General features: G+C 37.7%; 1 protein-coding gene across 1 annotated transcript; it reads left to right on the plus strand.

Annotated features, from left to right (window-relative positions):
- Window positions 1–366: 366 nt before the first annotated feature.
- tspan13a (tetraspanin 13a) lies at window positions 367–12481 on the plus strand. Its single transcript, XM_033640205.2, has 6 exons — window positions 367–586; window positions 3588–3755; window positions 3967–4047; window positions 7384–7497; window positions 7608–7727; window positions 7841–12481. Exons 1-6 carry the CDS (start codon window positions 524–526, stop codon window positions 7913–7915), a joined length of 621 nt encoding a protein of 206 aa, XP_033496096.1. The 5' UTR covers window positions 367–523; the 3' UTR covers window positions 7916–12481.
- Window positions 12482–16740: the final 4259 nt, after the last annotated feature.

A 16740-nucleotide genomic window follows, 5' to 3' on the forward strand; every position in this document is an offset into this window, starting at 1 on the left:
GACATGGAAAATTTGCAATGTAAATTCCAAACTTAAGAAAAAGAAAAACTGTGGGAGAGACTATAAATTTTAATCATAAAGTGTGAAAAAGTATTTCTTTAATTTGAAAAAGCATCTGTAAATCAAGAGAAGTAAACACAAACAAACATTTAAACTAATGCAATCACTTGTTTTTCAGTTTACTTTCACTTGTAAAAAGATTAAATGTCCTGTGTTTTCACCTCGTCATGTGTTTATAAAATGACGTGTAGGACCAACAGTCAGTGACCTTTTCCCCGTGACTCAAAGATCTGGGTTAATTAGTAGCTGACGATAGAAAAGCAATTATCTGCATGAAGAGGTGACTCATGTGCGATAGAGGCAACTGACCAATCAGCGCGCAGGTTCAGTTCAGGAAACGCTCGCTGGTTTCCGCCTGCAGACAAGAAGCAACAAGGAGCCGGAGAGCCTCGAGACTGACTCAGTCTCAGTGGGAAATAAGAAATATATTTATATTTTTAAGGACTTCTTCCGGTGAGCAGCGATGGTTTGCGGCGGGTTTGTTTGCACCAAGAACGCACTCTGCGCTCTCAACATACTCTATGTTGTAAGTATGAATTTACGGCTGTTACAGTAAACTGATGGAAGAAATAAGTGCTTAAAAGGCAGCAAGTGTTTAGTCTTTATATCTGTTAATGTAATGCGAAAAGAGGTGGAAATATTTGTTCTCTGAGCAGCTTCCATGTTGAGAAACAGGCAGGTGTTTGTGGTGAGTGCTTAGGCCCAGCTCAGGGCCAGTGTTGGCTGCAGTTTCCAGCCAGGGAAATATCTCATTCATAAATCAGTAACTGTGTAACAATGTGCCAAATATCAGAATATTTTGACTTAAGTGGAAATTTCTAGGAATCTTTATTATTATTATTTTTTTTTTAAATGATAGCCTACACCCGAGTCATTTACTTCTTGCCATGTCCATGACTTATGTTCTATAGTTACTCTGGAGCTGCTGTGTGTGTGCAGAAGTTTGCCTCCTGTTCTGCATACTTAAATATAGGTGCAAAAAATGTGAACATAAACATCTAATTTAAATGAGTGTGTTTTATTAGCAGTTGCCTTTGACTCAGGATCTCAGAGACATATTCATGTTTCTAAAAGTTCTCAGCCGTATCAGAAGACCCAAGAAAATTTGATGGTAGCTGCAACGATTAGTCCATTGACAGAAAATTAATGTGCCAGTATTTGGATCATTGAATAATAGTTTGTTAAGCAAAATTTCAAACCATTTGCTGGTTCGAGCTTCACACACGTGAAGATCTGATGCTTTGTTCTTTGTTGTACATGATTGTGAACTGAAAGTGTTTTGATTGGAGACTGTCAGTCAGACAGAATAAGACATGTGAACAGAGTTGGGGAGCTGTTAACTATAAGTAGCTCAAATACTAGTTTAACTACAATTTGCAGCGGTTGGGTGCAGGGGCAGTTCTAAGGATTTGAGCTTGGGCCTCTGTGGGGTGTCAGGAGGATCCTCCGCTGTGAATTTATTTCATTAACAAGCTTTATTTTAGGCACTCTGGCATCTGATTTACTTAGAAAGGTTTTTTCCAGATGCATTTGAATTGTGATGTTATAGATAGTAGCAGTTGTTAGTAATTAGTGTTCAGTAGAGACAGAATACTTTGCAACTGCTTTCATTAAAGCCCAGTTCGCATGAAAGATTCGTTACAAGACCAAACTGTTCTAGAAAGTTGCAGAGAAAAGTTAGCGGTGTGACTCGACTCAAGTCGGCTGATGGTGTCACCTGCAACTCAGCTGGTCGAATTGCTGGTGATGGTTTTAGAACGTAAAGCACGTCACCTGTATCAGCAGCTAACCGGCTTGTAGTAAAGTCTGATCAAGTCAAAATGACCGCAGATGGTGTGTTTGCTTGCTGCGGCAGGTGCTCCGTCCTTGCCAAGCCCTCTGTTTCCGTCCTCACGCTTTGCCAGCTGTAGCCAGTATCTCACTATCACTATCCTCATTCATATTTAAAGAAGCTATAAATTATATTCAGCCACAAAATAAGCCTGAAAAGCTGCAAATCTGAACAGAAGTACAGAGAGCTGTTGCATAGAGATGATACACCGTCTCATCTAGTTGCATTGATGTGAACCGACAAGTTTTTAGAACGTTGCAGAACTATGCTTTGTAAACAGTTACTTGTTTCAAGTCCTCTACATCTCAGAGGGAAATATTATACTTTTTACTCCACTGCATTCTGCATCACTTATTTGCTTTACTTGTTTTTTGATTAACACAAAATATAATCAACTAAATAACAATGTAAAAGTATAGATTAAACTACCCAGCAGTATATAAAGCATTTAAATGAGCTCCAACTTTACCAGCTGCAACATTAAAGTGACGGCTGATGACCCAAAATGCCCTAACTAATGTACTAACTCTACTTACAATCATTTTGTATTAGCATCTTTACAGTACTGTCCTTTACTGCCACATCTTATACACAGATCAGCCAAAATATTAAAACCATTGGTAGGTGAAGTGAATAACATTGATCATCTTGTTATCATCTTGGATCCTGGCATTCATGTGGATGCTACTTGATGCGCTCCACATACCTGAACACTGTTGCAGACCAAGTACCCCTCCTCATGGCAACAGCACTTGTCAATAGCAGTGACCCCCCCTGTAAGACAATACACCATGCCACACCACAAAAACTCTGGAATGACATGAGAAATGGGACAAAGAGCATCAGCCTGGCCTCCAAATACCCCAGATACCAATCTGATCTAACATTTGAGGGACCTTCTGGTACCCCATAGGTACCCCTGATCCATGGTGGATCCTCATTGGACTGGACTTGGCTCTGACCTGTCAAGGCATGGACACAGGACCTCTGGGGGCTGTCCTTTAGTGTCTGGCACCAACGCGTTGGCCTCAGACCTTTTAGGTTCAGTGGGTTGTGAGGTGGGGTGTCACCACGTCCTTCAGATGTTTGATCAGATCGGGATCTGGGGAATTTGGGCGCCAGGTCGACGCCTTGAGCTCTTTGTCACGTTCCTCAGACCATTCCTGAGCAGTTTCTGTGGTGTGGCATGGTGCATTGTCCTGTTGTGGGGAGTGCCATTGCCATAATGAAGGGTGCTTGGTCTGCACTGGTGTTTAAGTGGGTGGAGCATGTCAGGCGGTATCCACATGAATGTCAGAACCCAAGGTGATCAATATGTGTCACTTCACCTGTCAGTGGTTTGAATGTTTTGGCTGATCAGTGTAGTTTACATCAACAGTTGGACATCGAATCCATAAAGACACAGATTGAAGTTTTTGGTTTGCAGAAGAAGTCAAAGTAGTTTTTTCAGCGCTGAGTAAAGCCTGCAGTCTTCTCTCAGAGGACATAAGGCCTCCACTATTAAGGAATGGGAGTTTTCTTTTCCTTTACGTGGCCTGAGAGACGAGAGATTTGAAAGAAACTGAACTGACGCTGCACTCTAGTGACTGCTTTACAAAAGCAGAATGTTGTTTTAGTTTGGACAGCAGCTGCTATATGAGAAAGGTGACATCGATTGTGCTCCCCTCCTCTCAACATTGCTTTCCTTTGTGCTCAGTTGGTGAGTCTGCTGCTGATCGGAGTGGCCGCCTGGGGGAAATGGTTCGACCTGGTCTCCAGCATCAGGGTGGTGGCGGGGGTCATCGGCGTGGGCATCTTCCTGTTCCTGGTGGCCTTTGTGGGGCTGTGCGGCGCTGTGAAGCACCACCAGGTCCTGCTCTTCTTCGTATCCTTTGGTTTGTTTGTAGGAGCGCAGGGAGTCATCTCACACCTTCTGATGGTTGTTGAATGAAAAGTAAATAACCCCAAAGCTCTGAGGATTTTGTTCCTCTCACCTGCTGCGCTTTGTGTTTTAATGCCTCTTGTGAGATTTCAGAATGTTTTTGTGGGTTTTTTTTTTTTTTAAATCCAGTGTGAACTTCCTATACTTGCTCCAGTACATGATAATCCTGTTCACAGTGTTCGTCGTGCAGTTCTCTGTGTCCTGTGCTTGTCTGGCCCTGAATAAAGACCAACAGGTATGTTTACTGTCTGCATACATCACCAGTGATGGCATGTAACTAAGTACATTTACTCAAGTACTGAACACTTGACCCAGAAAATGACCATTTGTATATCAATTACTCACCCCGATGGGTGGATCATGAGACAGTGGGTCCCTGGGCACACACATGTAAAAAGCCCCACCACCTCTCCTACATAGGACTGGAAACACACACAGACTGTGTAGTGATTGTGCCTCTTTTTTGTTGAAGTCATTTTGTGTCTCTTTGTAATTGCTTTGTGTTTCTTTGAGGAACTTCTGTGGGTTTCTTGAAGTAATTTTGAGTGGGGGTTTTTTTTTTGGTGGTTTTGCCCCTTTTTATTGTTATGTTGTATCTTTTTGAGGTCATTTGATGTCTCTTTGTAATCATTTTGTGTCTCTTTTGGTTGGTTTTTGTCTCTTTGAGGTAATTCATTGGGTTTCTTTAGGTACTTTAAGTGTTTTTGGTCGTTTGATGTCTTTTTTGGTTGTTTTTAGGGCTGGACGATATGACCAAAATCTCATATCACGATATAGGTCATTTCATATCCCGATAACGATACATATCACGATAAAGCACATTTTAATCCAATGAATAAAAAGTAGCACAAACACGCACACACCCCCGCTCAACACTGAGGCTGTACTCCGCACCACCTGATTTGGTCTGAATATGGGTTTTGCTGTCATTTGTTGTCGCTGTCTTGCTTGTCTGCTCTTTCTCAGCGCAGCCCTGTGCAGCGCAGCAGAGACAGACAGCGGAGTTACATAAACTTGTTATGTTACTGTAAGTGCAAAGTGTAATTTGCGTCACAACGATATAAACGATAGAGCAAAATATGAAACGATAGACATTTTTCTCTCGTCACATGATATATATTGTCATATCGCACAGCCCTAGTTGTTTTTTTATGGTTACGCTGAGTTACTTTTTGTCTTTTTGTAACTGTTCCATGTCTAAGGAAATTCACTGAGTATCCACAGGTAATTTTCAGTGTTTTTTGGCTGTTTTGCCCCTTTTATGGTTACGTTGTGTTGCTTTGTGGTCATTTTGTGTCTCCCTGTAATTGTTGAGTGTTTTCTGGTCATTTGATGTCTTTTTTGGTTGTTTTGCCCCTTTTTATAGCTACTTTATGTCTCTTTGAGGTCAGTTTGTCTTGTTTGGTTGTTTGACATCTGTTTGTAAATCATTTTGTGTCTCTTTGAGGAAATTGTGTGGGGTTTTTTAGGTCATTTTGAGTGTTTTTTGGTCATTTGATGCCTTTTTTTGGTTGTTTTGACCCTTTTTATAGTTATTTCATGTCTCTCTGAGGACAGTTTGTCTTTGTCTGAGGTCTCTTTGTAAGCATTTTGCATCTCTTTTTGGTTGTTTTGTGTCTCTTTGAGGAAATCCTGTGGGTTTCTTTAGGTAATTTTTACTGTTTTTGGTGGTCTAATGTCTTTTTTGGTTTTGCCCCTTTTATAGTTACTTTGTTTTTTTTAAGGTCATTTTGTGTCTTTTTGAGGAACTTCTGTGGGTTTCTTTAGGTCTTTTTGAGTGTTTTCTGGTCATTTGATGTCTTTTTTGGTTGTTTTGCCCCTTTTTATAGCTACTTTATGTCTCTTTGAGGTCAGTTTGTCTTGTTTGGTTGTTTGACATCTGTTTGTAAATCATTTTGTGTCTCTTTGAGGAAATTGTGTGGGGTTTTTTAGGTCATTTTGAGTGTTTTTTGGTCATTTGATGCCTTTTTTGGTTGTTTTGACCCTTTTTATAGCTACTTTATGTCTCTCTGAGGACAGTTTGTCTTGTTTGGCCGTCTGAGGTCTCTTTGTAAGCATTTTGCATCTCTTTTTGGTTGTTTTGTGTCTCTTTGAGGAAATCCTGTGTGTTTCTTTAGGTAATTTTTTGTGTTTTGGTGGTCTGATGTCTTTTTTTGGTTTTGCCCCTTTTATAGTTACTTTGTTTTGTTTTTTTAGGTCATTTTGTGTCTCTTTGAGGAAATTGTGGGGGTTTCTTTTGGTCTTTTTAGGTTGTTTTTCCCCTCTTGGTCATAATTATGTGTCCCTCTTCACTTGTTTTGTATCACCTTGTAGTTATTGTGTGTCCCTTTGTTGTTAATTTGCATCTCTTTCTGGTCTTTTTGTATTTGTTCCTGGTCGGTACATGAGTGACATTTTGGGGGCCATGGGGGCCTTCACTTGCACTTTGGACCCCTGGGCCTGGTAGGCCTGTTCAGTAATCCATCTATGCCTTCACGGTAAATGGAGAATCCAAAAAAGTCGAACATTCATTATGAATTGGAGTAAACATGGTTCGCATTCAACACCAGCAAAACTATATCAGAACATCCGTTTACAAACTCTCACACAGCTCATGCAGTAAGATCCAAGTCTCATTTATCCAGTCGTTATGCTCAGTACTTTCCAAACACCTGCATTCTCCATTAAAACTGTACTATTTAAACACTTGTGCTTATGAGTAGCATTCCCTGAGCATGCCTGGCCCACATGTGCGTATGAGCTGAGCACTGCGCATTGGACTGGAGTTGTGAGAGTTTGTAAATGAATGTTTTTATACAGTTTTTGTGACTTCGATTCATCATGAATGTTGGCCTTTTTTGGATTCTCTCTTCACCGTGGAGGCATGCGAGACAAAGTTTTCTTTACAAATTCAAGATAATGTGGTGAGTGATATTCAGATGGTCATTTTGCATGTGAAGTGTCCCTTCAAGTACAAATTCAAGTACTAAACCATTTTATGCTACTTTATACTCCTACTCTGCTACATTACAGAGGTAAGTATTGTACTTTTAATTTCAGCTTACAATTTCTCATCCCCTTCCTGTCCAGTGAAAAGATTTTGAATTGTTTGTGATTGAACTGAAGGATGAAGTGTTCATTTAGGTGTTGACACTACTTCTTAAGAGAAGTACAATTTTTAAAAACCCTCGTGGATCAGCTGGAAAATGCATCGTCACAAATCTGAAAACAGGGCTGTTTTTCTGACACTGTGAAAAGTTGACTGTTTACAGATACATGGTCGTCAGAGGACGGCCACGCTACAAACACATGATGATCCTATGGAATATGATGCATCGCTGTAGATTAAACTACCGAACAGGATATAAAGGAGTTAAAATGAGCACAACCTGAAACATCTACAGCAGCAAAATGCAACATACACGTTCACGCAGCAGTAATATTCATCCATAAACATTTTATAAAAGTAACTTTGTCTTACGTGCTATAGTATACTTTTTTAAAATGTGGTTATTCATGCTGATCCTTTTGCCTTTTCTCGTGCTTTTCAAATAAACAAAGACACAACCAGACTGTGATTTTTCATTCACAGAACAATCTGCTGGAGGTTGGATGGAACAAATCCGAGGACACTCAAAAGGACATCGAGAAAACACTCAACTGTTGCGGCTTCTCTTCATTTTCCTACAATGGCACCTGTGCAGCTGTGAGTAAGCCAGACTGGACTTTTATTTCCTTTTTCCTCTTATCAGCAACTTGATCTCGATTCGCACGACCGCTTCTCTGGAACTGAATTTTCTCCACTACTTCCTCTAGAGATGCTTTCACAGCAATCCTCCGCCGACTTGTGACACATGCTCGAACACTATCCAGGGGTATGCAGGAGAGGTGCTGCGGTTTGTGGGTGGTATCGGACTCTTCTTCAGCTTCACAGAGGTCAGTAGAATGAGATGGAGACCAAGAATTGTGTGTGAAATGGGTGCTGATGTAGATATTTAGACAGATAAGCGCTGTCAGAAGACTTGATACTCATTTATCCTTCCTTTCAGATTCTTGGAGTCTGGCTTGCCCACAGATACAGAAATCTCAAAGATCCTCGCTCAAACCCTGGAGCCTTTCTATAACCACTCACAGTTTAATAAACCAAAAGATTGCACTGCTAATCATAGTTTCTCTTTTTAACTCTGTAAATCACACTCATCTGGACATTTATAACATTTAAAGAAAGGCTGTGACTTTTGCCGATGAAGGTAAAGTGTTGTGTAACAGTAACACAGCGAAAGAGAAGACAGTCTTGAAGCCAGCTACACAGCATCCATCTAAATACCGCTAACAGCCAACATTAGCCAACGAAACTTCTAAGTCTATTGAATTGGGCAAAGGTTGGTTTTATTGCTCACAAATTCAACTTTGTTTGTTTAATTTCATCTTTCAGAAGTCACTGCCTCACTTAAAATGTGCTGCTCGATTACTTTCATTAAAATGATGCAGTTTTTGTTGCTGTAAATATTTATTGCCTTCCTTTAAAGGAATATTTTGACATTTAGGGAAATAAATTTGCCAAGAGTTAGAGGAGGTGATTGGCACCACTGTCGGGTGCGGTAAATTTAAAGCCACCACCAGCAGCTGCTCAGCTTAGTTTAGCATAGTGACTGGAACTGGGGCGAAACAGGAGGAGTCTATGTTCCCCAGTTCAGTATTCTGTGAGGACACATTAACTCTCCTCTTGTGTTCATGCCACTTTCTTGTCACTCTTTATCCCTAAAATAGTTACTCTGCATATTAATACATAAGGCATATCAGACAAAGAGCCATTAATACATTAAAACTAGTCCATACCCATTGAGTGCACAGTTGCCCACGTACAGTTTTACATGGTGTGTGTTTGGGATACAGGTCATAGGAAATTGCAGATTAAATAGTCAACTGAACTCATTAAGAAGAGCAATGTATTCAGACAGAGTTTTTGTGAATTTGCAGCCACAGCAATCTGTCACATTTTTAAGCATTTTTCTGTTGTTATAGCGCCACCCAGTTGCCAATTAGAGTTAAATTTCTCCAGTCACCTTGAGGCGTCCTGTTCTACATATCTACCAAGTTTAGTAAAAATCGATATGGCGGTTAGGCCTAGATAAGAAATTAGCTCTCTAGCGCCCCCATTTTGTTTGATGCGGTCAATAATGGAGGGGTCCCCTCAGATTATGTGTGGTCATATGCCTACAAAGTTGCGCAGTGATCAGTGAAACCCTTGAGATGTTATACACCTTTATGTGATGAGCCACGCCCTCTGCAATATTCATTGCCTTATAGAAGCTCAGTTTTAGTAAGTTTTCCAACTTTTGCCGAGAGGGAACTTTAGATATTGGTCCCTAGATTATGTTCACCCAGTTTCATGCAGATCGGTCAAACTTCCTAGGAAGACATCGATTTTAAGTGTTTTTCAAAAAATTCAAAATGGCGGAAAATCTATATAACCGGAAGTTATGGGTTCTTGAGGCAAATGTGTTCCTCATGAGGAGAGGCATCTCTGTGCAAAGTTTCATGTCTCTACGACATACATGGCATGAGATATGCCCATTCAAATTTTGCAATTTCAGTTGGTTGCTATAGCGCCCCCCTTTGGCCAATTGATGTAATATTGCTTCATTCGCATCCTCCCATGACCCTCTACCACTGTGCCAAATTTCACATGGATTGACCAAGTCAGTGAAGAGAAAAATGTGGAACAGACACAGACAGAGTTTTCGTCATTATATAGTAAGATGTAAGATTAAAATTGACTAGTAGGAGTGTGTCTGAAGATTTCACACCCCCTTTCCAAGCCTTTTTCCCCAACCTTAAATTGTTTCCCATTGAAGATGGGAAAAGTCAGTTGTTATGGATATCTCACCTTAACCTGACCTCCTAACCACCTGTTAATAAATGGGACTTAACCCTGGCTCTAACCCTAAATTAGCCCTCTTTTGATTCATTTCATTAATTCATTCTTATCATAGTTTTATAATTTGTTGGGCTGCAATTAATAACAGAAACAGAAAGTACAACTATATTGAGACAAAGACCTGTGCCATTACAGTTTCATCAGGGGCATATCAGTCCCCTAACCCAGTGGTTCTCAAATGGTGTGCCGTGATAAGAATCCAGGTGTGCTGTGGGATTTTTTTTAATAACCACACATTAGTATGGCAATATTCTATTGTCTATACAAGAAGTGAATTCATTTTTAATTGGCTGTGTCAGTATGTTGAGGCGAATAACCTTGATTTAAATAACCTTCACTGGGAACCTATTTGTCACCATTTGCACATGGGAATTATAAATGTGTGACGTATCAAAAGCTCTGATTGGCAGCCAGTATGAGGTATCATATTATTTTCAAGGACAAAGCAGTGAGTGGGACAATAGATCACTTTATTATACGGAGCAAATTACAACAAAGATCCAGCAATGATGACCTACCACCGCAAGAGAAGAGAAAAACTGTCAGTGGACAGTATCATCGTATCAAATCGTGATAAGAGTGATACCACGTGTTCTAGAAGCTATTGTGCACAGATGTAAATACAGGTGTCTTGAGATTTTGGTGTGCCCTTTAGGATGCCTGGGCACAACAAGTTTGAAAACCCCTGCCCTAACCTGACCCATGTCATGTTAAGTGAGCTGGGAACATAAGAATGACCCTGAAATGACTCGCCTGGCTCTGTCTAAAAGAGACAAACTCCACCTGCCAGCACCTCTGAAGCTCAGTGATTAAATTACATCTTGTTTTAATCTGTGCAATAAAAAGAAGTGTAAAATTGACTTTCTATTTTTTGTAACAGAAGGTTAGTGCCAGGGTGTAGTGACTTCATGGAGATGACAAAACAAAGAGGATATATCTCTCTGCAAGACAGCAAATAGGCTTGATTCCCAAAATGTCAAACTATTCCTCAAAGTGAAACCTGACACACGTCTCCCCTCCTTTAATTCTAATCTGTCTCAAAGTGATAGACATTAACAGTGGCTCTGTGTGCTCACTGTGCACACACCTTATGCAAATAACATGCATGTTAGCTCCACGGTGGCTGGATGACTGTGGTCACCACTCCCAGCCTCACTATTCATGGGGGACCACACACACTGGTGTGTGCTGCAGACAGTGGATTTGGGTGTTAGGTGTCCGTTAAAACAGGACAAGATCAAATTAAAGCCAAACCTGTTTCAGCATGTTAGCCACACTGTTATGAAACCAGCTTTGTTTTTGTTTACTGTGTATTTATTGCTCTTTGTTTCCTGTTTAAGACACATCACGCTGAATCATGGCGTCCTCATATTAAGTGTCTCGTTTTCCATGGTTGTCTAAAAATAAACACGCAGCACATGTATGGAAAATGTTGTATCTCAATGCTTTGCTTGTCAGATTAAGTGCTGATAGAGAGGCGTGTGTTCAGTCAGGAGCAGGCAGCTCGGTGCCACATGACTCGCTCACATTCCTCACCACAACCAGGATGCCAACCAGGAACTGAGCTTTCTGTTTAGATTCCTCTGAATGTGTAACAGACTCATTAGACGGTCCAACCTGTTCACCAAGGTGACTGTGAACTCAGCTGCTCTGCACTGCCAACATGTAAAATTAAGTCATTGTGTGCACACCTTCTAATGAACTGAGATGTATATTTAGATCTATTAATTTTACAAACAGCTCATTCTGTGGTAGCATGCAGTGACAGGGTAGAGTCAATTACATGGCCTTATTTAGACACTAATAAAATATTTAAATATCTGTAGAAGTTTCTGGAAGAAAGACAAATATATATGGATGGTTTAATAGTTGAAGATGCTCATGAGTGTGTGGCTGTGCAGGGATAACGATTAAAATACATGAAGAAGTATTGGTGTATATGTTAATGCATGGGTGGCAGTAGCTCAGTCCATAGGGGCCTGGCTTAGGAACCAGAGGGTCGGTAGCTCAAGTCCCCGTATGGATGGAGCGTGGACTGGCAGCTGGAGAGGCACTGAACCCCCAATTGCCCAGGGTGCCTGCCCAAGGCAGCCTCCTCACTTTGATATCCCTCCATTGAATACATGTAGAGGTCCTTTTTTGTATGTGCATCTATTTCGTGCTTGTGTGAAAAAAAATTGAATTTCCCCTTGGGTATTAATAAAGTGTATCTTCTTCTTCTAAATATGTAAAGTGTTGCCCACTTTGTCTTATTGCTTTTAATCCTGTGACAGTGTTTAATGGCTGTGTAGTTTCACAACAATGTCTCAGTTTGCAAAACTTAGCACAAGTTTTCAGGCTTGATGCAACACGTACAGATCATTGAATCAATGCAACATTAACTTCATTACTGCTGCCCTGTGTTTCAGATGTAAGGCAGTGGTGGGAAGGAGATAAAGGTAAAATGAGCACATAGGGTGAATCTCGGCACATTGTTAAAGTGGCCTACTGGATGTTTACACATGTTTGAAATATCTCAGGGATGGTGTCTTGAAGGAAAACAAACTGGTTGATAGATAACAAAATGAAGTCATGCAAACAGCTCTGTGAGACTGCACTTCAGCACACTGATGTTTCAGCTAAATGAATCACTGTAAGACTTAACTGCCTATAATATAAACAATAAACAACTGATCACAAAAAAGAAAATGAAACTAAACAGTAAAATAAGACCATTTTTAACTCAATAAATAAAAAGCTGTGAAAACCATTTATTTGTGCTCCTTGTTTGCTCACAGTTAGAAATGCTGTTAGTGATGTGAATTCACTTACATCTCAAGGAAAGACATTTTAATTCCCTGTATCTTCTGTCTCCTCCTATACAAACCACTGTCTGTTGCATCAAACTCATGTTTCTTTGCCATAATGACTCCTTAAAAAAATGTACCAATCTCTTGTCAGAACGCTCCAAAGCTAACAGACATTAGTATGTCGTCCAAAACTGCATGAAAAAGTCAAGGTATAGTATGTTGTCCCAAAGAGCATGAAAAAGTTATTGTATAGTATGTCGACCAAAACCATAAAAAAAAGTCATAGTATAGTATGAAGTCCAAAACTGCATAAAAAAAGTCATAGTATAGTATGTCGACCAAAACCATTAAAAAAAAGTCATAGTATAGTATGTCGATCAAAACTGCATAAAAAAAGTCATAGTATAGTATGTTGTCTAAAATCATGAAAAAAAGTCATAGTACAATATGTCATCCAAAATCATGAAAAAAAGTCATAGTATAGTATGTTGTCCAAAATCATGAAAAAAAGTCATAGTATAGTATTTTTTCCAAAATCATGAAAAAAAGTCACAGTATAGTATGTCATCCAAAACTGCATGAAAAAAGTCATAGTATAGTATGTCGTCCAAAACTGCATAAAAAAGTCATAGTATAGTATGTCGTCCAAAATCATGAAAAAAAGTCACAGTATAGTATGTCATCCAAAACTGCATGAAAAAAGTCATAGTACAGTATGTCGTCCAAAACTGCATAAAAAAGTCATAGTATAGTATGTCGTCCAAAATCATGAAAAAAAGTCATAGTATAGTATGTTGTCCAAAATCATGAAAAAAAGTCATAGTATAGTATGTCGTCCAAAACTGCATGAAAAACGTCATAGTATAGTATGTCGTCCAAAAACGTGAAAAAAAGTCTTGGTATACTATGTCATCAAAAACTGCATAGAAAAGTCATAGTGTGGTATGTCGTCCAAAATCATGAAAAAAAGTCATAGTATAGTATATCGTCCAAAATCATGAAAAAAAGTCATAGGATAGTATATTGTCCAAAACTGCATGAAAACATCATAGTATAGTATGTTGTCCAAGATCATGAAGAAAAAGTCATAGTATAATATGTCGTCCAAAATCACGAAAAAAGTCATAGTATGTTGTCCAAAATCATGAAGAAAAAGTCATAGTATAGTATGTTGTCCAAAATCATGAAAAAAAGTCATAGTATAGTATGTCGTCAAAAATCATGAAAAAAAGTCATAGTATAGTATATCGTCCAAAATCATGAAAAAAAGTCATAGGATAGTATATTGTCCAAAACTGCATGAAAACATCATAGTATAGTATGTTGTCCAAAATCATGAAGAAAAAGTCATAGTATAATATGTCGTCCAAAATCACGAAAAAAGTCATAGTATGTTGTCCAAAATCATGAAGAAAAAGTCATAGTATATGTCGTCCAAAATCATGAAAAAAATTTATAGTATAGTATATCGTCCAAAGTGCATGAAATAATTTCATAGTATAGTATATCGTCCAAAACTGCATAAAAAAGTCATCGTATAGTATGTTGTCCAAAATCATGAAAAAAAGTCATAGTCTAGTATGTTGTTCAAAACTGCATAAAAAAGTCATCGTATAGTATGTTGTCTAAAATCATGAAAAAAAGTCATAGTATAGTATGTCATCCAAAACTGCATAAAAAAGTCATAGTATAGTATGTTGTCCAAAATCATCAAAAAAGTCATAGTATAGTATGTTGTCCAAAATCATGAAAAAAAGTCATAGTATAGTATGTCGTCCAAAACTGCATAAAAAAGTCATAGTATAGTATGTTGTCCAAAATCATCAAAAAAGTCATAGTATAGTATGTTGTCCAAAATCATGAAAAAAAGTCATAGTATAGTATGTCGTCCAAAACTGCATGAAAAACGTCATAGTATAGTATGTCGTCCAAAAACGTGAAAAAAAGTCTTGGTATACTATGTCATCAAAAACTGCATAGAAAAGTCATAGTGTGGTATGTCGTCCAAAATCATGAAAAAAAGTCATAGTATAGTATGTCGTCCAAAATAATGAAAAAAAAAGTCATAGGATAGTATGTCGTCCAAAACTGCATAAAAAGTCATAGTACAGTATATCGTCCAAAATCATGAAAAAGTCATATAGTATGTCGTCCAAAATTATGAAAAAAAGTCATAGTATAGTATGTCGTCCAAAATCATGAAAAAGTCGTAGTGTAGTATGTCGTCCAAAATCATGAAAAAGTCATAGTATAGTATATCGTCCAAAACTGCATGAAAAACGTCATAGTATAGTATGTCGTCTAAAATCGTGAAAAAAAGTCCTGGTATAGTATGTCGTCAAAAACTGCATAAAAAAGTCATAGTATGTATGTCGTCAAAAACTGCATAAAAAAGTCATAGTATAGTATATCATCCAAAATCATGAAAAACAGTCATAGTATAGTATGTTGTCCATAATCATGAAAAAAGTCATAGTATAGTATGTTGTCCAAAATCATAAAAAAGTCATAGTATGTCGCCCAAAATCATGAAAAAGTCGTAGTGTAGTATGTTGTCCAAAATCATGAAAAAAAGTCGTAGTGTAGTATGTTGTCCAAAATCATGAAAAAAAGTCATAGTATAATATGTCGTCCAAAATCATGAAAAAAATTTATAGTATAGTATATCGTCCAAAGTGCATGAAAAAATTTCATAGTATAGTATATCGTCCAAAACTGCATAAAAAAGTCATCGTATAGTATGTTGTCCAAAATCATGAAAAAAAGTCATAGTCTAGTATGTTGTTCAAAACTGCATAAAAAAGTCATCGTATAGTATGTTGTCTAAAATCATGAAAAAAAGTCATAGTATAGTATGTCATCCAAAACTGCATAAAAAAGTCATAGTATAGTATGTTGTCCAAAATCATCAAAAAAGTCATAGTATAGTATGTTGTCCAAAATCATGAAAAAAAGTCATAGTATAGTATGTCGTCCAAAACTGCATAAAAAAGTCATAGTATAGTATGTTGTCCAAAATCATCAAAAAAGTCATAGTATAGTATGTTGTCCAAAATCATGAAAAAAAGTCATAGTATAGTATGTCGTCCAAAACTGCATGAAAAACGTCATAGTATAGTATGTCGTCCAAAAACGTGAAAAAAAGTCTTGGTATACTATGTCATCAAAAACTGCATAGAAAAGTCATAGTGTGGTATGTCGTCCGAAATCATGAAAAAAAGTCATAGTATAGTATGTCGTCCAAAATAATGAAAAAAAAAGTCATAGGATAGTATGTCGTCCAAAACTGCATAAAAAGTCATAGTACAGTATATCGTCCAAAATCATGAAAAAGTCATATAGTATGTCGTCCAAAATTATGAAAAAAAGTCATAGTATAGTATGTCGTCCAAAATCATGAAAAAGTCGTAGTGTAGTATGTCGTCCAAAATCATGAAAAAGTCATAGTATAGTATATCGTCCAAAACTGCATGAAAAACGTCATAGTATAGTATGTCGTCTAAAATCGTGAAAAAAAGTCCTGGTATAGTATGTCGTCAAAAACTGCATAAAAAAGTCATAGTATGTATGTCGTCAAAAACTGCATAAAAAAGTCATAGTATAGTATATCATCCAAAATCATGAAAAACAGTCATAGTATAGTATGTTGTCCATAATCATGAAAAAAGTCATAGTATAGTATGTTGTCCAAACTCATAAAAAAGTCATAGTATGTCGCCCAAAATCATGAAAAAGTCGTAGTGTAGTATGTTGTCCAAAATCATGAAAAAAAGTCATAGTATAATATGTTGTCCAAAATCATGAAAAAGTCATATAGTATGTCGTCCAAAATCATGAAAAAAAGTCATAGTATAGTATGTCATCCAAAATCATGGAAAAAAGTCATAGTATGTTGTCCAAAATCATGAAAAAAAGTCATCATGAAAAAAACAGTCATAGTACAGTATATCGTCCAAAATCATGAAAAAGTCATATAGTATGTCGTCCAAAATCATGAAAAAAGTCATAGTATAGTATGTTGTCCAAAATCATGAAAAAAGTCATAGTATAGTATGTTGTCCAAAATCATGAAAAAAAAACAGTCATAGTGTAGTATATCATCCAAAATCATGAAAAAAAGTCATAGTATAGTATATCGTCCAAAATAATGAAAAAAAAGTCATAGTATAGTATATCGTCCAAAATAATGAAAAAAAGTCATAGTATAGTATGTCGTCCA

This window comes from Epinephelus lanceolatus, chromosome 10 (assembly GCF_041903045.1).
Source record: "Epinephelus lanceolatus isolate andai-2023 chromosome 10, ASM4190304v1, whole genome shotgun sequence".
Classification (NCBI taxonomy): domain Eukaryota; kingdom Metazoa; phylum Chordata; class Actinopteri; order Perciformes; family Serranidae; genus Epinephelus; species Epinephelus lanceolatus.

What these genes read in the sequence shown, in the direction of transcription:
- tspan13a (XM_033640205.2), top strand. Translation starts at nt 524, where the DNA reads ATGGTTTGCGGCGGGTTTGTTTGCACCAAGAACGCACTCTGCGCTCTC. An exon ending in ACAATGGCACCTGTGCAGCT is followed by an intron (nt 7,498 to 7,607) that starts GTGAGTAAGCCA and finishes TACTTCCTCTAG; the next exon opens with AGATGCTTTCACAGCAATCC. An exon ending in TCTTCTTCAGCTTCACAGAG is followed by an intron (nt 7,728 to 7,840) that starts GTCAGTAGAATG and finishes CCTTCCTTTCAG; the next exon opens with ATTCTTGGAGTCTGGCTTGC.